At 31.6% G+C, this 26,701-nt stretch overlaps 1 protein-coding gene across 1 annotated transcript in view; it reads right to left on the bottom strand.

The window, feature by feature from the left end:
* Positions 1-2,146: 2,146 nt before the first annotated feature.
* The window catches only part of LOC105621416 (band 3 anion transport protein), a 34,767-nt gene continuing 10,212 nt past the window's right edge, over positions 2,147-26,701 (bottom strand). Inside the window, exons 2-8 of the mRNA XM_012202885.1 lie at positions 22,606-22,789; positions 22,429-22,510; positions 20,834-21,193; positions 17,767-18,451; positions 4,165-4,759; positions 2,900-4,007; positions 2,147-2,816 (exon numbers count right to left, since the gene is read on the bottom strand). Coding sequence (XP_012058275.1) covers positions 2,147-2,816; positions 2,900-4,007; positions 4,165-4,759; positions 17,767-18,451; positions 20,834-21,193; positions 22,429-22,510; positions 22,606-22,789 — 3,684 coding nt within the window. The remainder of the gene's footprint in view (positions 2,817-2,899; positions 4,008-4,164; positions 4,760-17,766; positions 18,452-20,833; positions 21,194-22,428; positions 22,511-22,605; positions 22,790-26,701) is intronic.

The following is a 26,701-nucleotide window of genomic DNA, read 5'->3' as shown; positions in this document are numbered from 1 at the left end:
ACTTATACCTCTCTTAACTTACGTTACGTTATATATATATATATATATATATATATATATATATATATATATATAAAAATATACTTGTCAACAAAATTATCGCATAAATAAATGTATATCAAAATTTCACATAAATTTAGATAAGCGTAACTCGCAAAGAATTGTCGCATTTGTTTTTTTTTTATTCTCAAGAGTAAACTCCGAATTTAACAAGCTGTTAATGGATTTTAAATCTATCCTTATCCTTACCTAACATCTTTTCAAAAATAAGGATGTGTTTTATCTTAAGAAAAATTTGGGTAGTTTGACACATGAAGCTTAATTTTTTTTTTAATTTGTAAGAGAAAAGTTCATATTCTACGACAGTTTATCACGAAATTTGCGAAAAAAAATTTACTTCATTCCGTAGAGTGCGTCAAACTATATAAATTTCTTAAGATCAAACACATCCTTATTTTTTAAAAGACACTAGATAGGGGTAAGGATAGATTCAAAATCTATTAAAAGCTTCGTAAAATACAGATTTTATCCTTGAAAATGAAAAAAAACTTTTAAATGCAATTATTTTTCGGGAAATTACGCTGATTTGAATTTATGCAAAATTTTGGTATAAATTTACCTATGTGATAATTTTGTCGACGAGTGTATACACATACATACATGTATATATACATATATTGTATACATACATATAGATATGTCATATCTTGTCTTTATGTCTTTACTTGTATTACATACATGTTTCAGACCACTCGTACATCTTTTTATTTTCGCAGGATAAGATCCAATCGTAAAAGTATTCAGACAAAAGTTGTGGAGTTTCAAAAGATCTATTTATCTGATCTTATTAGTTTGATCTTAGCGTTGTCAAGGTCAAATTAAGGTCATGAATTTTTTGAATGGAACTCCCCATTTTTCATTGTATATTCTTACAGCTTACCTCGAGAGCTTTTCAAAACACTATAATAAAGTTATTTTTCATGAAGTACTTTTCGAGTTATAGGATTCGAAAGTTACAGTACCGCAGGCATTAGCATTAAGCGTGATCAGACTAGGCATTGGAAATTGAGATTGAGATTAAGATTGAGATTAGTAAGAATATCGGATAGCTAGAATCATACATAACAAAATATTGAATACGCATTTTAATTGCATTCACACGTTTTAATTATACTGTGATTGTACTTCTTATAATCCTTTATAACTTATTATTTTGTATATACACATACATACATTTGGAGATTGAAATTGAAGATTGGAAAAATAGACGGAGCCCTATATTTCAATCTGGAATTTCAATCTCGGTCTGCTCTATTCTCATCTTGATCGAACATCAATCTTAATCTCTATCTTATTCTCTAATATATAGTCTACATAGTGACTTTACGCAAGATGTCCGATCGATAGCTATCTCTTGAATATTGTTCAGAATCATGATCTGAATAATATTTGTCAAGATCGAAGTCATTAAAGATTGTATCTCTTATTTTCATTTTTATGTAAAAATGAATTCTTAGTGCAAAAATCAAAATAAGAGATGCAACTTCCAACGACTTTAATCTGAATAACAAATGTTAATATACTGTAACTTTCGAGCTCTATAATTCAAAAAGTACTCAATGAAAAATGACTTCATTATAATGTTTTAAAAAGTTCTTGAAAGCGGCTATTAATTACTGAAATAAAAAGTTGGGTGTTTTATTAAAGAAAATCGACGTGACCTTGACCTGACCTTGGCGACGCCACCTAAGGTCAAACTAACAAGATCAGTAAATAAATCTTTTTAAACTTCACAACTTTTGTCTGAGCACTTTTACAATTTATTCTACGAAGATGAAAAGAGTGTACGGGTAATCTAAAACACCCGATGTATATATGACATTGCTTTCAGCTACTTATGGACTCTATTAACGGACGTCACCCAATTCCATTTGATAAAAATTTGATAAAAATAATAGAAATTCTGTATTTATGAATTAGTGGTAGATAAGGACTTTGAGAAATGTGAAATAAATAACGATAGATAATTTTGGAAGTACATGAATTGAGAGAGAAAGAGACTGAGGGAGAAGGAAGGAAGAGGAGAGGAAGAAGGGAGAGAGGAGGAAAGAGAGATGTGGTATTGGATAATCGATTAAGGCACAGTCTAACCAGGTAGAGGAGCTTCTTCGTAAAAATCGAGCTCATCCTCAACATCGTGTTCGGATCCTTTACTATCGAGAGCACGTAGTTCCGCAGTGGTGAAGAAATGGCTCATCTGAGCGCGCAATGGTATCATCAGAATAAGGAAGAAGGGTAAGGCCAGAGCGGCTCTGGTACTTTTGACAATCCACAATACAGTTAAGCACAAGATTTGTATGAGGGTGAAAATGTGCATCTTATAGGTTTGCACACGGCGTACGTAATTTGCCGTGCCATGATGCTTGACTGGCATGAAAAACAGTTTGACGCGGTCAAATAGCTGCACGCCATTCATTGATGAAATTCCCATATAGAGAAATACACCAAGAAGAACGGACATCGGTACCCGCCGCAACAATGGTGCCATCAACACACTCACGCCTATAAGTATCGCGACCAGAAGGGCGCTTACTCTTTGCTCTTTCACTTCAACAATATGCGGCTTGTCACCAGGCGCATGAGTGCGAGACATCACGGTTAGAGCGGATACGTGAGTGAGGGAGCGCACCGACGCAGCGGAGCACCAAGGTGCACCCATCAGTCCACATCCTATATTCATCAAGCACACTACCACGATGTCCATATGATAGCCATTGCCCTTTCGCAATTTTCGCTCCTTCTTATCAATAATCAATCTACAAAATGAACGATTAATCAGAAAACGCAAATATATTTGATAATTAAGCAAGCGGTTTAATGTAATTAAATTTAAACTTACTCCGATATTTGAGTCTCCATAAAGACCAAGATGTAAACCAGCAAAGCTGGCACCGCGCAAGCTAAAGCCATCCAAAGCGGTATAGGTTTTTCATATCCGATAGGAGATACGAACCAATTTCTATTGGGCATAGTTGGGGAGAGTCCTTCGGGTACCAGCAACTTTTCCGTCTTTACCATAAGTAGATAGTCGATCAAAACAAAAACGACAATGCTAATAGGCACGCCGAAATCTCCGAAGGCTCTTCGAGCACTACGGCCTAAGTAATGGCTGTTGCGAAAGATTCTCAAGTAGTAGGCACCCAGGAAAGTGCCCAGACAAAGGATAGTACACATTAAAGCTGTATTGGGTTGATTAATTGGTAGCCTAATTCTATCATGATTCGGTAGAAGTTCGCGAACGTTTTCCAAGCGTAGAGTTTCTTCAGTTCCATTCCATGGCCATCGAGTAACCTTCATTTCAGCAACGTAGAGCGGATAAGTTATATTGTTGGTGTCCGGCCCAAAGCTGTATTCGTGAAGAAGAGGATTGCGCACGAAGTAGTTGTAAAGCTTCATAAATGTTTCAACGATATAAATGATAGAAATCAATCCAGTAAAGATCTCCTCGGTGAAGCGCGTGAAGAGTCGCACGAGAACGGAACCTTCGATACATGCGATTGCCAGGGCGATGATACCCATCCAGGCGCCAACATATACCCGTACGGTGAGAAACTCAAGCTCGTTCGCCAAGCAGAAATTGTATAAGCTCTCGTCAAAGAGCAACAGCGGACCAGTAGTGCCGATAATCAAAAGCGGTTGAGTGCCGAACAATGCCATTATCACGCCCGTCCACGAACCGGAAATAAGAGTCTCGGAAATGCCTATTACGTTTTGTGTCTTATCGCTCATCAGGCCGCCGAATGTGATGGCGCCGCACAACGCGGCGAAATACATGAAGATAGCTGCCGCGACACAAGATGAGCTCAAACCATCCTTAAAATCGGATAAATAGAAAGGGTAACGACGCTTAATGTCATTGATGAGGCCACCGAATGGTCGTTTGGTACGTCGCAATGGATCATAATCGTCTTCTGATGATTTCTTTTCCTCTTCGCCGGCGAGAAGAGCTGTTATACATATATTACATTATAGGCGATAATAATTAACTAAAAATGAAAGAACGAGATCGATAAGTAAGAATTGAAAAACAAATATTCAATTATCAAGATATTTTTTTTATCGAATTTTAAATTCTTGTTTGTCGAAGTTAGTTGGAGAAATTACCTTTTTTTGCGGCTGCCTCATCTTGTTCCGGTTTGCTTTTCTCTTCGAGCGCCTTCGCCTTTCGTTTCCTGATAGCCTCACTCTTCGCTTTAAGCTCATCGAACGGTAGCAAAGCTTGTCTTTCCCAATTGCCAGGTGGCAATACAATTGAATCATCTAGAAACTCATTAATAGCTGAAAGCAACTCTCGTCTCTCGTTGGCTTTATAAGCGACTTTGTGGAATGTCGTGTTTGCCATCAGAGTAGAGATGGACCGGCCAATTTCGTGATAGTCCAGGTCCGCATTTCTCGGTCCTAATAAGGTAAACATAAATCTGACCGGTATTGTGACCTCCGTAATGGACGGCATAAGTACACCTTCGGCTAATCGTACAAAGGCTATCGTTGGCTGATCCAAAAAGTCGACAGCACCGACAAGTACGACTGTTGCCTCAGCACCAGCTGGGATTCTTTTGAGGATGTAATCATTGTGACCTTTCTTTAAGTCTTCATTACTGCTCATGTACGTTAACTCTTCCTTGATATCGACCATTGTATGATTGCTGTCGAGCGCCAAGTTCGATGATACGATCTTCGGCTTCGCATCGTGTAGATTCTGTTGGATGTTTCGAAATTTTTATAGAATAATCTAAGAACTTTTTATTTCCGCCAAAGAAGGATTACATAAGTCTTCAAAAAGAAAATTCAATCAGTTATTTCTCAATATCTTGAAATCAGAACAACTTATATCATTGAGTAATGATGAACTAATCTGTTTGTCTATCTAATTTCATGATATTGTTTAATTTAGAAAGAAGAATGTTTAATAATAATGTGAATTTATAAAAAAAAGCAATGATTGATTTTTTTAAGTTTATTTATAATTAATTAGAGAATGATAATATACTATATAATACTAGAGAGGAGTGTAATTACTCCCAACAATTTTTAGCTTAAATACTATACGTTTATGAAAGATATTAATTGAAGTGAATATCTCATGATAAAAAAGTACGCTTGTGATAGAAATAATTATAATTAGGAAGTAAGAAAAAATCGCTATACTCATGGACATTTGCAAGATTGTATTAAAAAAATATGCTATAAATAAAGATTGATCAAGGCTGTCACAGAAAGTGAATTTTGAAATTCCTTGATTATTTCAGATTTTCTAAATGAAAATAGAGTTTTCCATAATTAATATAAAATAAATAAGTTTTAACACACACGCACGCGCACGCATATAAAATATGTTCAGATAATAATTTTAAGATTTAAAAAGCTCTATTTACTGATTTTATCAGTTTGACTTTGGATGGCATTGCCAAGATCAGATCAAGGTCACATCGATTTCTTCAAATCGGAATCCCTTTTTATTGCAAGTTCTTGTAGCTTATCTCGAGAGCTTTCAAAACATATGACAAAATATTTTTTCATTAAATATTTTTTGAATATAAGACTTGAAAATTACAGTACTGAAATTAACATTATTTAAGGTTCGATTGATGATTAAAACTTTTTTAAATGTTGTTCAGGAACATGATTTTGACATCATATATTAAGCTCAAGACTTTCGGAAATTGTTCCTTTTATTTTCATTTTTACACTAAAAATGAAAAAAAAGAGGTTTAGCTTCTCAAAGTCAAACTGATAAGATTAGTAAAAAGATCTTTTTAAACCCTAAAACTATTACCTGAACATATATTTAATTAGCCTATAGAAATAAAAGGGGTGTAGAAATAAAACGGGTGTCTGGAACACTTTGTATAATATTTAAAATATTATAAGTTATTTGGAATAAAAGAGCAGTTAAGAAAATTGTGAGCAAAGTCCAAAAAAATTCTAGACTTATATTTTTCCTTTTTCTCTTTTTCTGATTTTCAACGGCCAATTTTAATTTTTCTAAATTACGAACAGTAAAGGGGGCATATGAGTCAAGAGCGATAAATAATGCACAATAAACAATTTCTTATTTAATAATCGAATTATTAAATTTAATAATTGAATTATATTCGGTTATATATGTTACATCTTACATGTTTCAGCTTGTTTTCGAGCCTTTTTCAGAGAAAATCCGACAACGATAGTAAATATTTTACAATTATTAATTTTCCGTTGACAATGCGTTACTTGCGTCTGAATACTTTCGGTTGTTTCTTAATTCTTGAACAATTAGAAAGTTACCTTGGAACGCTATATGGTCATTCTCGAAAGTTAATCGACCGGATGAAAATTGAAATGCTACTTTTATGAAATAAATATAAATGAGGGGAATAACTGTAACAGTTACAATTGTGATGAAAGTTAATCATAAGCATTAGAGATGTTATTATACAATACCTCATGTAAGTATTGTGCATTAGTGTAACTTTAGAACATATATTATGAAAGAAATTGAAATTGCCTATGCTATCCATATAAAACGCGAAGACATGTGCGCGAGAAAAAAATCTAGAGGGTCCTAAATGTTCGTAATGTGCATGCATCAGTATTGTTGTCTGTGTGAATTATACAGTTGTTTTAGCGTTTCTTATATAGTGTTGTTGTTTTATCAATGTTAAGGCGATGACATACAAAAAACTTAAGGCAGTAAGACATAAGCAGTAAGGAAATCAACATGTGGATTGACTACTGTTTATATTATAGTCTTAAGCACTCTACTATGATTGGATTGATCAATTCGCTTATGTTTTAATGCTTAAGTTTTTTGTTTGTATTGGCTGTTAGTTTCAGAAGCTTAGTTTTAAATTATATATTTTAGACAAAATGGTAATAAAACTTAGGTCCGATTGTTCCACTTTTTGATAAATTTTACCTGTTGGGTAAGTAGCAAAATTACCCAATCACATGTGCGAATTACCAGATTTACCTCGCAGATAAAATTTACCAAAAGATAGAACAATCAGTCCTTAATCTATTACACTTAATATCCCTGATAAAAAAATTTCGCTAAAATTATTCCTCATTTTGAAACATTTCAATGAAATTGCTGAAAATTTACTAAAATTTCACTGAAAGTGAATTTTTCAGCTAATATATATTGCTGAAAAATCACTGAAATTTCTCTGAAATGTTGAAATTTTTCCACCAGGATAAATACAATAGTGTTAAAATGAACTTTAATATAAGAATGAAATGTGAGGTTAAAGTAAAATTGATCTGAATATCCTTATCAATTCCATAAAACTGCAGCCATTTTCACAAAGTTATTTATTTTTGGAAAAACTTTTCAAAAAAAATGAAATAAATATGAAATATATATCAATAATATATGTGAACATAATCTACATGTTATCACGTAATTGATGCATTCATAAAATATTTCATACATTAACTTAATGAAGTATAATAAGAAACCGAATTTATTATTATTACGATTACCACACACTATACAATATTTGTAAAGCAAATTTATTTTTTATTACGCTAAATTCATTTTTTACTTTGGCACAAATATATGGCTACAAACATACGAACGAAATGAAACATGGGCAAACGAGTTGAGTAGCACATGCGCATTTACAGTGTGTCAACTGCGATTCTATAGCTTTCTCTCTTGCACAATTGTTGACTTCAGCGCTCAATTCTGTTTTCAGTAATACATGTTCTAAGGATAAAATGTAATAAATTAATGATAGATCTTATTCAAATGCTCAAAATAAAGATGTATAGATTCACTGTTCAAAAGTCTTAATCACAAAAATTAAAATAAAGATGTATAATTTACGACTCTTCATTCTACAGCTATCCATTACTGACTGACGAGTCAAGATTTTTCATCTAAAATAAAAAACGTTTCCCCATTTGAATTCATGAGGAATTCCCATTCCTCCTGCATTCTATAATCGGGTATGACCAAATGGACGTATTCCGTTTTATATGCTTTCTGAGATTCTGGTTTTAAATTGTCTTTCAATTTGACCGACATATGTCGCCTTACACAATTATTACATGCAATTTTATATACTATTTTATATACTATATTATTTTTTGCGTCTCGCGGGAAGGAATTTTTACATGATTTTATAAATGTTGTTAATTTTTTTAGCTTTTCTCGGTTTTCCCGATTTTTCTGTGACAACCCTGATGTTTATGAGATTGATGTTTATGAGATTGAAATAGTTCATTCGTATATTAATGCGAAAGACACATCATATCTTCTGATTTGTTCTATAATAATAAAAGAAAATTAGGCGAAAAAGAATATAAAATTATAGAGAATAAAATCTAATGGATGAGTGCGACATACAATCACAAGCATTTTATAGTCACAACCACCGACAAATAGTACTACACGAATATTTCTAGATTCCATTTAACCCAGGTGAGACTAGTCGTGCTAAGAAAGCATCATGAAGACACAATGCAATGAAAAAACTGCAAGCTATGGGAATGCGTTGCGATTGTTCTATTTATATTACAAAGTAAAAATTGTGGCATTTATTTATTATGGAAATAATTGAAGAACATGAAGCAAAAATTTATTCCATTTAAATAAGCTTTTTACTAAGTTCAATGTTAAGACTAAAAAATTATATAAAGGCTAAAGTTACATTAAAATTAAACAATTAATATGTATCTTAAGCTGAGCATTGTTAATTCACACTATTCCCCGGTAAAAAATTTTTCATATACATATAATAGTCAACTATATAAAATTGTATAAAAATATATATAATTATGTATAATTTTTTATGTAATTATACATAAAAAAAATTATACACGATTATATATAAATCTATCTCATATATAATTATACATTTTTAAATGTATTCATAGTATAAATACATATAATAATCGTATACATTTTTATACATGTTTATATAATCTATTGGTTTATATAATCTATTGGTGGTTTATACCAAGGGTATAAGAGGGTCTTCCTTAAGTACATTTCCTTCCTTAAGTACATATTCATAATTCTTTGCTTTATTTAATATAAAAAAGTTCATATAAATATATCCTATTTGATCTAGTTTTTAAAATAGAGGTGAATATTCGCAAATGTTTGACGACATGGTAAATTGTTAAGGATTTCTTTTTGCATAAATATACCTAATTGCTTCATGTGAATTACCATTCGCACGACCGTAGACAAAGTGATAATGTCACAAAAAGACTTTTGATGTTGCTGCGGATTAATTAACTTATATACGTTTTCCGAATTGTTTCAATCCATCAAATCGATTTCATCATGCCTAAATTTACAAATTTTGAAATAGCAGGTATGTGCTTTATGTGTATGGTTGTGCAAATAATAATTTACGTGAAGCAAGGTATATTTATACAGATATTCTCAACACAATTTACCATGTCGTTAAAAATTTGTGAATATTCATCGCTATCTTCGAAAAAAATAAAGGATATTCTTTCGTGAAGGGAATTCTTTTGTCTATTGCTCTTGGAAGGCCTGTGATAATTAGGACAATCAGAATTAAAGGAAGCCACACATTAAAAAAATTTTTTTTCAAACATCTTGCATTTCGGAAACTAAGTCATTTAAGACACATGTTTATATGAACTTTTTTACTTAAAATAAATTGCAGAAATTACTTTTTTGAATATGGCAATGTACTTAAAGAACATCCTATATGAATTTATGCATTTTGGACGATTTGGGAAATATGCAAGGATTATTGTTTGTTTGTTGTGCGTGCGTGCATATGCATGTGTTGGAATTATCTTTTTTTTTTCCATTGACAAAGTGTCACAATTACCCAGAACCGATTCAATTCTCCTTGAAATATATTGTTAAATACAAAAATCTAAGAGATATTATCTTTTCGTATCGACTCAATCTCAAATTTAAGGCGTGAAACAATCTCTCAAAATTAATGGGAAGGATTCAAAATATTAGATTTTTGAAGAATCTAAATACACAGATATAAAGTATATTAAAAAATCATAAAAGTTTTGTCTAAAATCAGGAAACGATGGTGTTTCAGCGGCGCTAAAGCCTATTCTACATTGTGCCCTTTGTTTCCTGTTTTTTTGCTTTTTACCTCTTGCTTTTTTCTCCTTTGCAATTGTTTTATCGATAATTGTATTTTTTGCTACGTGTTTGTTATTTCTTCCGAAGTTTATTAATTTTTATCTCGAGACATAAAACGAAAAATCGGAAAAAGCAAAAAAAAGATGTAAAAAAATAAAAAGCAAGAAACAGCAAACAAAAAGCACATAAAGAATAGGCTTTAGACACTATCGTGTTTCTTTATACGAGAAAACAAGTTACAGAAAATCGAGATCAACGGATTTCAATAATGGCTAAATCAATCAAGTTCTATATGTTCAATTGATAGCTTCCACTCGAATTGTGTAATAAAAGTGCTTTAATTTTTTCTATGTGTCCTACGAGCGGAGATATTGCGATGCAAAGTCCCAATATGAAATTTTTTAAATACGTTGTCGCTATTACGATTATGTTCTTTGATCAGCCAGATGTACTGTTGAATGTTTTGGCGCGAGAGTGCGCTAGTCGTTTAGCCAGAATATATTGTTGAATATTTTTTGGCGCGAAAGTGCATTAGCGTATTGATGCAAGAAGCGCCAGCGGTACATGATAAATGAAATTATATGCTGGTATATGTTAATAACTCAGCTAGGAAATGATAATGAAAAAGCAATTTATTCATCGATCTCTATTTGTTTATAATTAATATTTAACAAATGGAGATCGAATGAAAATGAAATTATACACTGGTATTTGTTAACTAAGCTAGGAAATGATAATGACAAAACAATATATTCGACCTCGATCTCCATTTGTTTATAATTTAATATTTAACAAAAGGAGATCGAACAAAAACGAAATTATATACTATATTTGTTAACTAAGTCAGAAGATGATAATGATAAAATGATTCGACTTCGAGATTTTCATTTGTTTATAACTTAATATTTAATAAAAGGAGATTGGATGGAAATGAAATTACACGCTGGTATCTGTTAACTAAGCTAGGAAATGATAATGAAAAGTGATTTATTCATCATCGATCTCTGTTTATAAATTAATACGTAAGAAAAAGAGATCGAAAACGAAATTATACACTATATTTGTTAACTAAACCAGAATATGATAATGACGAAACGATTTATTCGACCTCGATCTTTATTTGTTTATAACTTAATATTTAACCCTCAACTACATGTCTCATTTAGTCTTAATTTACACGTTTGGGTCATCCACAGCATTTATGACTGGCTCTATAATTATCACAAACTTCAATGGAAAAAAATTTTGTTTTAATGAAATGCCATAATGTTAGAACCGAAATATTAAAACATAAAAAGATTTTGATAATAATTGAAAAAATTAATTAAAAATTGATAATAATTGAAAAATTAATCAAAAAATATTAAAGATTTGAGAGAAAAGTGCAATAATCAGTTTTTTTTCCAAAAAATCATCTTTATAATGATAAAAATATAATGATAAAAAAGATATAAATAAGTAAATAAAAATAAGTAATGTTTTAAAAAGAGAAAAAAAACTTTAAGAAAAAAAAACGTTATATTGATTATGTTTATACTGTACGCTTATTCCGCGATCTATACGATAGATGTTTTTAACTTACAAGATAAACAAGGATTGCCTGTACCTATTGTATAGGCCGCAGCCTAAATGCATAGTATAAATATAGTCATTGATTCATTCCAAAAAGTATATTATTTGCACAACTGAAGTGGGGATACTTTTATATGCTCGGAAAAATGATATCGGAGATATGTCGAGTATTTTCTTTAAAAAAAAAATGTAATGAACATATTTTATAAATATATAATGATTTCGACATATTATAACATTATTTATTCACGATTTTATAACTCCGAGAAAATAGAGTGATTGTTTCATCAAGACACCTGTCTCGCAAAAATGCTTTTCTTGACAATAAATATATATTTTAATTATAAGAAGACAACATAATATATTATATACATATTTGAATATAGCACTAATAAAGAAACACTTATTAAAGAGGCACTTATAAAGAGACTATTAAAAACAAATTTTCACTTTCGGCAAAAATCTCGAATTTACATTTGACGGGTCCAAGTCAGCCAAGCTAAACTTTTATTGCATCACAATTAGCATCAAGACAATGATGAAACAATTGCATCACGGTGATCGAGAAAGATTTTTTATTCCCTCACTTTAATTTTGCAATATTAATTGTACAAAAATAACAGCAGACTAAAATTTTCACCTGGGTTCAAATGATTCACTCATATAATTGAGGGCTAATAAAAGGAGATCAGATGATCAGTCGGGAGGATGATATTTTTGAAAGAAATGTTTCAGACAAAAGTTGTAAAGGTATAAAAAGATCTATTTACAGATCTTATCAGTTTGACCTTAGGTGGTGTCACCAGATCAAGATCAAATCGATTTTTTTAAATTGGACATTCTTCTATTTTTTATACCAGAATCTAATAGCTGGGGTTAAGCTTTTCAAAATATATAATAAAGTTATTTTTCGTTAAGTACTTTTTGAGTTATAAGGCTTGAAAGTTAATCGGCATTAACATTACGCAAAGTGTCCGACCGACGGCTAAAATCTTTTGAATGTTGTTCAGGATTATGTCCTGGATAACATTTGTTAAGATCAAGATCATTGGAGATTATTCCTCTTATTTTCATTTTTGCACTAAAAATTCATTTTTACATAAAAGTAAAATAAAAAAATAATCCAATGATTTGATCTTAGCAAATGTTATTAAGAGCATGACCTTGAACAACATTCAAGAGCTTTTAACTGTCGTTTAGACATTTTGTAATATATATTGAGTAATATTAATGCCGGAGATATTGCCGGAATAACTTTCAGGCTTTATAATTCGAAAAGTATTTTATAAAAAAGTATTTTATTATAGCATTTTGAAGAACTCTCGAGATGTATTATAAGAATATGAAAAATGAGGAGTCCCATTAAAAGAATTCAAACTAATCTATTTTGACACTGCCAAGGTCAAATCAATAAGAATGAAATCACACAATAATATCGGAATAGGACTGCGAAATAGAGAATGCATCATTGAAACAACCAATCAGCGTTATTCCGCACTTTTTATTTACGCAAGTTTTGTGTGCTATATTTACATGATAAAAATGCATCCAGGATGAATTTGAACACTATTAACTTTATGTTAATAATTTGCTTATTAAAATGAAATATAATTTATCAAATAAAAACAATTTACTGTTATAGTATTTAATATTTTATAATTAATATTTACAATCTCATAACAATTTTTTGAATTGCTATAACGCATTTACTATCATTTTTCCGCATCATGTGAACAAGGCTGAAATCACACGGAATGCGTCATTGTTTTTTTATCTTGATTTCTATATTTACGCAGATTTTGTCATCTCAAATTACGCGATTCTACTATATCAATCATCAATATCAATCAAATTATTTTAACCTTTCAAATAGATGTTTTATTATAAGAACACTGTTTAGATGACGATTACGATTTAGGATACAATGACGCACTCTCTATTTCCGCAATATCAAATAACGCTGATTGCTTCAATAACGCATTCTCTATTCCACAGTCCTATTCCGCACCGTGTGATTTCACTTTAATTCCACCTCAAATTCTCCTCAAAGTGACAAAATTTTTGTTTAAACATATTTTTCATTTGACACTTTCAGAGATAATAACTTGTAACACTTTACGTGGACCACTCTACATATATACAAGTCTTATTTTAACTTCAACACCGAAATATTTCGAAAATTATAAGATACGGAATAATATTTCAGACGAAAATAGTTTAAAAAGATTTATTTACTGATCATATCAGTTTGATGTTGGATAGCATTGCTAAGATCAGGACGAAATTATTTTAAATTTTTTAAACAGATCCCTTCGTAGATTTTATTATATATTATTATAGCCCTTCCTGAGATCTTTTCAAAACACTATAATTTAATTCACTTTGAGTCGTTTTGAAGTTATCGAGATTTATTGTGTTTATTCGATATAAGCAATCCTGTCGTCTTTAACAATCGCATAAAATTTCGATTACCTTCATTACATATGTATGTATTGTCAGCGACAAATATCACGTGTACACGGTATTCCGTTGCTATGGCGAAAGAATTTGTTGAGTTGCTTAAGTAGATGAACTCTTTGCACGTCTCTATTACGATTTCTCTTTCGATCTAAATCAGCTCATATAATCATACTTTGTTAGGTATAAATCCATCGCATATCTTAGAAATAAGAAAAAAAATGATGAACTTTATTCGTGTCATATAAAATAAAAATTCTTAGAATTCTATGTATTACATGTATAGTTATACAAAAAAATATCCCCAAAAACAAAGTTCTTCACAACGTTAATTAGCTACGTCAGTTATGTTAATTCTACTGAGAAAGAAGCTGCAGTGAAAAAGTTTTTTAGTTAACGAATTCAGATTCTGATTTCTTGTACTTAAGGAAGGACGAATTATACATCAAATAGTAGATATTCTGCTTGGCGAATGCAACAGGAATTACAGATGTTTCCCGTTGTTATGCTAGCTATAGCCTAATCGTCGCCATCCGAGTGCTCAGTAAGTGATAAATATTGAAAAAACAGCTCGCAGAAATATATTACATAGCCAGAGACAAACAGGTTTCTAAACAATAATAACCCTAAACTCCTCGCAATTTTGGGCATGGTTCATCACACGTCAGTGTGGACTTGATAAATAGAATATGAATTAGGAATTTCTCGATCTACGATTCATTGAATGTTATAATCCATACAATACCATCCTTATTACATCAACTTGATACAAGAATTGAGCGAAAATGATTGCAGACTGAGAGATTTCAATTTTGTAGATGGGCACTCGATGCATTGATTGAAATCCAAAGAGAGAATCCAAATTTCTTTTGAAATGTCTGTTTCAGTGACGAAGCTACATTCCATAGCAATGACAATCTCAATAGATACAATAGTCATTACTGCTCACCAGTAAATCCTTAATGATATAAACAGGTAATCAACCAGTATCGTTAGAATTTTTACGTTTGAATTGGCATATGTAATGATCAAATTATTGGGCCGTATTTTCTTGAACGTACAATTAATGATGCAATTTACTTAGATTTTCTCTAAAATCATTTATCAGGATATCTTCAGGACATTCCACTGGATGTCCGCCAATTTTGATTTCAACAGGATAGTGCTCCAATACATTACTCTCGAGATGTTTGAATTTTCTTAGATGAGCAATATCTAAATCATTGGATAGGTCAGGGAGGATAATTCTTGTGGCTTCCCTGAAGATTACCGATTCTAAATCCTCTTGATTACTATTTATGGGGATATATGAAAGATGCTGTGTATCAGGAAGCACCAATCACGAGACTAGATATGACGGAAAGAATCAGAAGAGTCTTATCAAATGATAATGCTGTAAATACTTAGAGGAGTCCTATGAAACTTTAGACGTAGACTACTTTTGTGCTTGGGAAATAATGACTTGGGAAATAACATACTTTGAATATTTAATTCCGAGAATGATACCTAATGATAATTAAGACCAAGTAATTCCTTAATTCTCCGATCTTGCTTTCATTGGTCGGATCCCTCGAGCTTGCCTTCACTACGTCAACTACCGATCTTCCCTTGGCTGGACGTGTTATCATATAAATCCCGATAACGGCTGATCCAAAGTGAATTAAATTATAGTATTTTGGAAAGATTTCAGGAAGAATTATAACAATATGCAATAAAATCTAAAGAATTCTATTTAAAAAATTCAAAATGACTTTGTCCTGATCTTCGCAACGCCAATGTCAAACGGATATGATCTTTAAAAACCTAAGTAAATAAATTTTTTTAGACCCTACAACTTGTCTACAACTTTTGTCTGAAACATTTTTCCCTATCTTTTATAATTTTTGAGATATCTCAGTGTCAAAGTTACATTGGAACATTCTTCTGTATATATACATGTATGTAATTCCGAATAATGGCCAAACTTCAGAAGCGTGTAGGCAACCAATAAACTAAGAAAAAAAGTTTTTTAGAAATATGCTCGTTTTTACTTCATTTTGGAGAAAATCATAAAAAAACGTATTTTTCGGAATATTATTATCTTTAAAGTGAAACGTTATTTTTGTATAATTTTTGTTTTTTCGTAAGGGGCTCCTTACTCAAAGGAACAGGGAACAGAGAACAAAAATTTCAACTAATCAGAAATTATGCACTGTGGAATACAGTTTCTAAAAGGTTGAATTTTTTTATTCTCTATTCTTGTTCCTATTCCTTGATTGTGCGCAGCTCCTAAGAGAGTATGTGCTAAGACTTATGCTTCAGAAGCAATGCGAGAGTATGTGCGCCGATTTTCAGGCAGAAGGGTGCCAGCCAGATGGGCGAGTCATTACGTGTACCAGATCAGAGTTTGGTTGCAACACGTGATTGTATAAGATGCAATGTAAGAGGCCAATATTTTAAACGATATTTACATTAAGCAAGTGACAATGTGAATAAATAAACGTGAATAAGTAATAAATAAGTACAAAAACTATGTTTTATTTTCTTTTATGATTTTCTCCAAAATGAAGCAAAAACAAGTATATCTCTAAAGGATTTTTTTTCTTAATTTATCGATCCCTTACACACTCTTGAAGTTTGTCTATTTAAATTCGGAATATCCTGTATATATAAATTTTTTTACCGGGTCTAATCAATGTTCTGTATTACTATATATTTATCTTTCTATTAGAACTAACGATAACATAGTAACAAATGTTAACTTTGTCACATTATAAAACATACAAAATATTGATATCAGATTAAAAATATTCTTAGTATTAATATAAATTGTTTACGTTTTAAAACTGATATACATATAATTAACCCTTAAGAGAGAAATTTTGCAAAATCGTCAAATATACCCATTGTCCTGTAAAGTCGGACTTTAAAAAATATAAAAATTCAAATAAGAAGTGCGAGCGAATAGAGTGAAGAACTAAAGTAACAGAAATGGAAAAAACTGCGTTTGATTCGGGAAACGAGAGATTTACATGTTGTGTTACATGGTTCTCAGCAGGTTCCCGCGCAGCATCTTCTTCCTCCAGCCAGATGGACTGTGGAAATAATATTAGTACTGTTAAATCTATTCCCTGCTACCATACTCGTTACGACTACTCACTACTGATCGCGTTCGATACATCTGCCCTTGCAGGTAATCTTCGACATTTCCATAAACTGCAGCATTCATATAAAATTGATTTATTTTTAAGTCTCAATGCGCGAACACGATAAAATATATCAGCATTCATTACAGTCATCACGATTACTTTCCGTTTCGGTCACATGATTCCAAACGTGCAAGCTGCGTTGCAAACCCAGGGTTGCATCAGTTTGTGGAACTAAAATTGAGATGGAATTTGTCAAATCTAATTTATATAGCAAAATCTTGAAACCTATAAATACGGTTGTTACCTGTTGAGCAATTGATTATCATGATTCTTTACCTTTCAGTGCTTATTTACTTTTCAACACAATTTTCCGACTCGAAGCGAATTTCGCGAGTTTTAATCAAAGGTCGGTCGTTTTTGTGTGCATGATGCATGTTATGTAAAAAATATTATTGTTACGGAATTACGAATTACCTGAAGGCTGGTGTAACTAGAATAGCTCCTCTTGCCACCGAAACGGAAACGTTCATGTTCGTGCACATGCCTGTGTCTGAGTAGAAGTGCTCTCATCACGACCGGTCTGTCTTGGGCTAGGATAAGCTCTTCGATGACCATTTGCTCGACTATTCTATAAGCCAGCCCAGGCAGATCCTTTTCTTCAAGATCAAGAAGAATTACACCAGTTTCTAGACATCGGCGAAGATTCAGTAGTGAATGAAAACTAAGAGAAGCCACGTGAGGTCTACCCCATCTGTCAGCACCCTCCTCAACATCTTCCTCATATTTGATCCATCTGGCGGTCTCTCGCCATTCACGCTCTTCGCCCAAGCCATGTAGCTCGTCCAGTTGGACGAATACCTCATGCGGCGAATGATCATACATCTTCTTGAAGGTGTCATGGAAAATGCCGCCCTCCTTTCGTCGGCCGATCTGCACCGTCGAGTAAGCGGCTTTGTGCCGGCGCATACCACGTGGATCATCACTACGGTGTGACTCCAAATCATCAATGTCGAGTTCTTGCAAAGTGCTTGCTTCTTCTGGCTGGACACTGACACGTCGAGCCAGCAGATTCGAACTATCTGGAAGACCGGCTCCCGATCGTTTTCGCCATTGCGGATCCTCTTGTAGAGAGTATTTACGAGATTTGTGGTGGTGACGTCTGGAAGAGTAGTCAATAATAGATTGATTAGTTAAGTCTTTTATATAAGATTTCATTCATGAGTAGAGAATCAGAATATATAAGTAACGTTATAGGCTCTGATGAATAAATCTAATACAATAAAAATGAAGGAAAAATACTAGTAAGCACCAACATCAAGTGGTAGCGTGTAAATTATTTTTCTAATAAAATATGTGGATAATTTTTTAAATAAGCAATTATATATATATTTTTTAATTGATTCATCTTATTATTCTGTTCATAAAAATATTAAGATACGATTATCAAAAAATTAATACTTTACAAGATATTTAATACAACTTATACTTATAAAAAATTAATACTTATTAATACTTAAAAAAAATTTATGCACTATATAATGGCTCCCTTAAGTTAAAGTCATGCAACTTTTGTATATAATAGTTTTTTATTTAGAGTTTATCAACTTAGAGTTTACTAAATTTTTTGAGATGTGCAACAAATTATATGCCTCATCCTGTGTATAAATTCATACAAGAAATATGTATGTAAGCATTATTTAAGATCCGCTTAAGACCGAATATAGGATTTCTCTCATTTAATTAGATTAAGTTCTATTTATCTGTATCTTTGTTTTTTTTGTAGTTCTGCTAGCTTAATATCAAATTAAGCTTAAAATCAAGCTTAAAATAAAAAAAAAAACAGCCCCACTTTTTTTTTCAAAATGAGTACAAAATGAGTACTAAAAAATTAAATAAGTTTGATTCTGTTCATTTGATGCCGTTGACTTATTAGAGATGCTATCGAACATGAATGTAAGTTGAATTTGTCCATTTTGTAGAGACAATCATTAAACGTATTTATTATCGTGTTAACATTAAACGTACATACTTCAAATTCTAATTGACCCTAATTTTATTATTGTAATATCTATTTCAATCTCATATTACATTTAAAGCTATAATAAGATTTTTATTAGGTGTACAACTTTGCTTCTGCCGTTTTCCTATAGATGGCTTTAGCGGTAAGTGATGATCGAAATAAATAGATCATAGACGTCATACAATAAACTTGGGCATCTGTCAACATAACCCCATAGAAACATTAATCGATTTGTGATCTGCATCATAAAGTTATTCTCGATTGAAAATGTCAGTTTACGAGTCAAATTCTCGTCATTTGCGGGAGGTTTTAATTTTTTGCTTCAATATGAAGAAATCTGCGGCTGAGGCTCATCGAATGCTCTCAAATACTTATGGTGAGGCCGCTATTAGAACGTGTCGTAAGTGGCTTCAAGAACGGTGATTTTGACGTCCAAGGTCATGCTCTGTATTTGGTGGGACCAGCTCGGCGTAGTGTATTATGAACTGTTAAAACCGACTGAAACAATCACAGGCGATCGGTATCGAACGCAATTAATGCATTTGAGCCGAGCATTGAAAGACAAACGGCCGCAATACAACGAGAGACACGATAAAGTGATTTTGCAGCATGATAATGCTCGACCCCCCCCCCCATGTTGTGAACCCCATGTTGTGAAAGTAGTCAAAACATACTTGGAAACGTTGAAATGGGAAGTCCTACCTCACCCGCCGTATTCTCCAGACGTTGCTCCTTCTGACTATTACTTGTTTCGATCAATGGCACACGGCCTGGCTGACCAGCACTTCCGGTCTTATGAAGAAGTAAAAAATTGGATCAATTCGTGGATAGTCTCAAAAGATGACCAGTTTTTTCGACGCGGGATTCGTACGCTACCCGAAAGAGAGAAAGTAGTGGCCAGCGATGGACAATACTTTGAATCATAAATGTATAACCAGTTTTTTACAATAAAGCCTCGAATTTCAGAAAAAAAACGGCGGAAGCAAAGTTGTACACCTAATATTTAGGAAATGTAAGAACAATTAAGAAATCTAATCTAAATAAAGTCAAACTTAATTAAATCGCTGATATACATGTATATTTTTTTCATACCCGTCCCATAAATCTTGAATCAACTTGGTACCGTTCTGTACTGGAATTGTCACGCTGCAAATTTAGTTCATCGCTTAGGATGGTATGGTATAGGATGAAATAAAGGTTGGTCGTTTCGTGCTCATAATTGCGCGACTCATAGCGTAAATATGAGTCCGCAGAAATTGTAACACACGAAATGCAATCACCAGATTTAAACTTTCATCTTAAAATATATTGAGGATGATTCAGCATTTCTATGCACATAATATATACAGACACGATATTTAAATTATAGTTATTTTGATCTCTATTCTCATCAAGATATTGTTTTATTAAGAAAAAGGTACATTCTTGTTTAACACTAAATGTGTTAATTAAATTGTGTGATTTTTTCCTCTCTTCCCTTCATTTTCGGAATTCTTTACAAGCCATCATGTCTCAACTTACTTATGTTCGTGCTTCTGGTGCCGTCGACGATTTCGGTCTTCCTCGTGGCCACTCGGAGTGGTACCTGTTGGCACTTCCATTGTTTGCGTACTCGATGCATCTTCTTCCTTGATTTTTTCAAATTGTACTCTCGGACTGCCGATGATTGGACTGAAACTGGAAGCCGCCCTCTCTGAGATTGGCGCCTCGTTTTCGTTATTGCTTACATTTTTGGCCTTCGCCGTTTCTTCATCAACTTCGGTTTCGGTTTCTGCTGTGATGATCGATCGAAATTCACGGTTTATCTCGTCGACTTTCTCGTTCTCCGCTTGGATATTGCCATGGTCCTCTTCAATAGATATTTCCGCCGTTGACCCTTCACTAAGAATAATCGAAGAAACATAAAGTTTTTTCAGTAAAAACGTTCTCACGTGCATAGAATTAAATTTCATTCGTTTGAAAGTTCTCTTATAGAGTTATGAGAAGCTAAATTTTAGTTTCAAAGTTTGTCAATATTAACTTAATCATACTTCTTATTAATGTACATGAAATTGTTTGTTTGCATTTGATTATATAGAAGAGATATAGAATAAAAGCAAAGAATATGGAATAGACTGCTAATATGGAATAGTGGCTTATTTTCTGAACAAAACGTTGCAATCTAGCGGTAATCGCTAAAAGTTGTTGCAATTGCTATCAAACATGGCATAACAAGCAAAGGGCTCATCAGATAAAATGTTTCATCATGTACATTTATGATAAACATTTATTTACTTTTGTTGCATCAGGAGATTCAGCTTTTTTTAAAAAGTGTTCTCAACAAACTGAAAATAAGTTTGTTAATGCTTATATTACATATATGCTTTTTTAATAATATTGTACAATTTGAACAATATTATGTAGATAAATTGCAATTTATAACTTGTTTATTCTACGGAAAGATTTTGTCATATAACGACATAACATGCAGATAATGTGGAATATTAAACATAAAGAAATATGAAATAGATTTTCATATCATTGAAATAGTTATCCATATCAGCAACTTATTCGTGATCAGATAGTTACGTTATAGATTGTATTCCACACATTACCAATTTATTTGCGATTATAGGTTATATTCCATATTATCAACTTATTTGCCAGTTTATGTCCAATGATGCTATTTTATGTTATTGTATAATAAAAATGTGAACTATTTTTAAATATTTTTCTTGATTTACATAAATAAACAAATTTGAACTTCATTTATAGTATTATTTATTACTGTTACCTAAATTTTACCGCTATTTCATATTGCATCCCGTTTTTTACACTCCTTATTTTCACATTTTTTAGTTAATAGTGACGTTGAACTTAAATTTTGACGACTTTCATTTATTGGATATTGTAGCTAACATATTTCTCAAGATTTTGTGTAAATTTAAAGTCTTCTTATTATATTGAAGCAATGTTAATTTAAGAAATATTCCATATTCCCTATTTTTACCCTAGTTGTTTGATTGATATTCTTATAAGATTCTTATAAGATTATTCTTATAAGATTTTAAGTCGACAAGACAAAAAGCTTTTGTTGAAGATAGATTTTGCCAAACTACTACTTTTCGAGAACTTACGAAGAAAGGTGTCGTCGCATAGATCTGGAATGCAGACTCTTCAAGGGCATGTGCGGATGCGGATAACTTTTTTTACGATATTCTAAAAAGTGTCATTTTTATTATTTCCAATTTCCCAAAAAACGACATTAAAACCAAATTAAAAAATATTGAAGAGCGATAGTACGAGAAACTTACGATTGAAATCACGATCGCCACCATATCGTAGAGATGGTCCACGATCGCGATCTCGATCAGATCCAGTCGATTCCGAAGGTGATCCAAGACGGGCTACATCGAACTTTTCCCCGGCGTCCATCGCAAAGACCTTCTCCATCTCCTCATCGAGTTCCGGTCCTGTTTCCGCAGCATTCCCGTCAATCTAATATGGCAAATAAAGTTGTAAATTAATATTTGTCAAGAAAGAAATTTGCGAATTTGTTTTAAGAAAAAGATAAATATGTAAATATGTACATAGTTTTCCATTAAAGGTTATTAGGATTACAAATGACCCATGTGTACAGAATGTTTAGTTACATTTTTTGTAACTAAAAAAATTTTTATACCTTACTTTATTTTTAACTAATTCTCATTTGTATTGTGGAAATATTTTGCGAATTATTAAAAAAAATTTTGAATAATATATTATACCCAGAATAATATATTATACCTTAAAAAACACGATGATTTTTGCCACTTTTGTGTTAAATGTTGTTTGTAATGTTATAACATTTTTCCTACTAAATTATGAGCTTTTTAATAATATAATAGCAATAATAAAATGCATTGCTTAAATTTAAAATGTAAATGCAATATATCTTCAATTTATAGCCATTCATGCATATTAAAAAAATATCATTTTCAGATTACTAAATAATTAAATTTTTTGGTTGACGATACTTGAATTTTTTCTTTTGTAATTTGGAATGTCAACTGATATTAAAATATATTTTTCCTTTAAACATTTTTCTTTCAGAGTTTTACATTTTTTGTACGAAAAAGTGTATTTTTCTCATTTTGTTAATTATACTTATTTATAACAATTTATGCAATTTGTTATAAATATACAACTTTACAAATAGTTTCTAAAGATGTCAAAATATATGCAAAAATCACTTAATAATTTTTATATACTTAAAAGTGAAAATTAATTCAGAACACGAAAAATCCAAAGTGTGTTGTAAAGGTGCCAAATCTAAGATATGTACTAAGGGTGAAGAACTATCCCCATATTCTCTTCTGCTTACGTAATGACTTTCGAAGCGAGATCCACCTTACTTCTTCCCCTGCCGAGGGACGCACGATTTTCTATCGCGAAGCGAGTTCTGGGCAGAGAGAATATAAGGTGGACTTGGCTTCGCGTGGAAAGTCGTGCATCTCTCGGCAGGTGGAATTTACTTTGTCTAGGAAGTTATTATGCCCCAAAAATAAAGAGTGTAAGATAATATTTAATACTGTACATACTAGAAATAAGACAATATTTAAAAAATTTTTTATTAATAATTTTTTAACGAACATAACTGACAGCTAAAGCCTGTTGGAGGTTATTCAGGGTTATTATTCATAACCTTGACAACATATGTCAAGATTAAGATCATTGGCGCCGACCCTCGCTACTAAATATTTACTATATCAATTTTCCTGTAAGTTTAAAAAAATTCTTTTTGATGTAATTTGATTATATTTAAGATCTTAATCCCATGAGACTAATGTATCAATCGGTTATGGAATTGTTGGAGATTGACCACTGGAATCTACATAGCGTAATATGCGATAAAATATAATTTATGTTTATTCCACGCTGAAGATGGCTAAAAATTAAAATTAGAAACGTATACTGTATCGTGACATGTAAAATGTAATTGTTAGACATGTCTGTTAATTAAGCGCAACACGCGTCGATTCCTAATTGTCCATTTGAACTTTTTATTTAAGTATTTTGTGTAGTAAATATAAAAAAAGCAAATAGTATTTATTATTTATATTATTTAAAATAAGATTCTACCTATTTGACATTTCGATACTTCATGGTTGAACAAAATACTTCCATTTTCTATTTTCTATTTACTTCTATTTAATTTAATTTAATTTAGTTTATTGCAAAGCTATAAAAAGACTACATGTTAATAGAGTAATAGACATAAATTATGATACAATAGACTATTTAGATAAACATAAACATAAATAACTAGATAATAGTAGCTTACAAATGGTTAGGCATCAGAATTGCTGTTACAAAGTCAGTAACAAAACCAGAATAAGACAACAATGCAATAAGAGGTAAACTAATAGCTGAAATCATACATACATATACTCACACACATAAAACTCACTCACATACACACGCACATACATCAATTACATCAGTCTCGTTTAAATACTATGAGTGACGCAATGAAACGCGAGGCAGCAGAACGAAAGGAAGATAGAGAGGAAGAGATTTTTATATCAGAAAGGGAATTAAAATATTTGACAAAGGAGAAAGCGGTACGGAACTTAGTGAACTAATATATGTGGGGAAGGATAAGTAATCTTGGTATCTAGTGACAAGAGAGCTAAAAGAGGAATGGTGCTCAGAGTTCAACTGAAGGAGATATAGTCGCAGACTATAGAGGACTATTGGAGCGAAGGAGAGAAAATACAAGACAGCACAGGTGGAGAAAACGTTGCCAAATCTTAAGTCAGCCAAATCTCTGGTAATACGGAGATATATACGGTCGTATTTACGAACACAATAGGAGAAGGGGAGACAAGAATTTTGAATACGCTGTACACATTTAGCAAATGTTGATTAAGAGCAGAAACGTAGACGACATCAGCATAATCAAATAGAGAAACAACAAGTAATTTCTTAACAATACAAAAAAGCAAATAGTAAAAGTAAAATAAAAAGCACAGATAGATTTTATAGATATACAGAGTATTCCAGACTTCATGTAATATCTTTTACTTCAATTTAACCAAATAAATTTCTTGTAGTTTCTTAATCGCTAGAAATCAATTCAATTATATTACAGAAATAACTGATAGAATATTGACAAAGAGAGAGTTATATTTATGGAAATCGCTTCAATTTTCTTCGCGAGATTTCCGCTATGAAGTTTCCGAGAGAATAGTAAAGATTCTTTTTAGGACATTCTAGATACGCAAAAGCTAGATAAGTACATTAATCACCCTAGGCTACTCTATCCATGCAATTCAGGAAGAATCGATACAGACATTGATTTTCATAGAAAACAGCCCACCTTCATAAGCCAACTATTTTATTAGAGTTATTCTGAGAAGAAAATGTGTATTATCGAGCTTTTTAGAAGACTAAGATAATTACAACTGCTGACAGAATAACGTTTAAATTATTATGCAGTATATACTTTGATTCACCCTTTATGCCTTTGTCCATACAATAGCAAGCAAAAACCTATTGACTTGTTCGCATAACTATAATAATAAATAATAACTGTTGCCCACATTGTTCAACAGCATAATAGACTTTATACATTACACACATATGGTACGTTATGATATTATATTGGAAATATTTTGAAGTAATTATATTATGGTATAAAGTTGGAAATATTAATATCTATAATGGGAAAAATTATATTTTCGAAGTTGATAATTGATATTTTCGAAACTGATAATTGATTTTCGAAGTCGATTTAAAATGGATAAAATTGAACAATAATAATACTGTAATTATCAAAACTTATGACTGATTAAGAGAAAGAAAAAGATTAAAGGAATTATAATTTTGAACATATCTATTTTTTTTTGCAAAAGTCGTGTATTTATACAGTATTTTTTTCTACTTTTAAGAAAAAGATTACATCGTATGTAATCAATTACTATGCATTAGCATTATTTTATTATTAATAATAAATTAATTAATTTTGATAATTTTATTATCAATTTTATTTAAAACTGAAAATCCGCCTTGAAACTCATTTCCATTGATATTTCGCTAGTTAAGTTGAAATCTGCTTAATTTACAACTTGCGATTTTGATAATAAATAATTAGTGCAAATAAAAATGAAAAAATAAAATAATTAGAGACTATAGCTTTTGTGAATTATGGGTATTTCATATTTTTTTAAATAAATAAATAACGTTTAAATAAGACAATAAATAAAGATATATATAATTTTATTGTATTTTGTTCATCACACACACACACACACACACACACACACACACACACCACACACACACACACACACACACACACACACACACACACACACACACACACACTACACAACACACACACACACACACACACACACACTACNAANA

This window comes from Atta cephalotes (genome assembly GCF_000143395.1).
Source record: "Atta cephalotes unplaced genomic scaffold scaffold00033, whole genome shotgun sequence".
Taxonomy (NCBI): domain Eukaryota; kingdom Metazoa; phylum Arthropoda; class Insecta; order Hymenoptera; family Formicidae; genus Atta; species Atta cephalotes.
The sequence above is the reverse complement of the archived record's forward strand: the minus strand, read 5'-3'. Positions and strand labels throughout refer to the sequence as shown.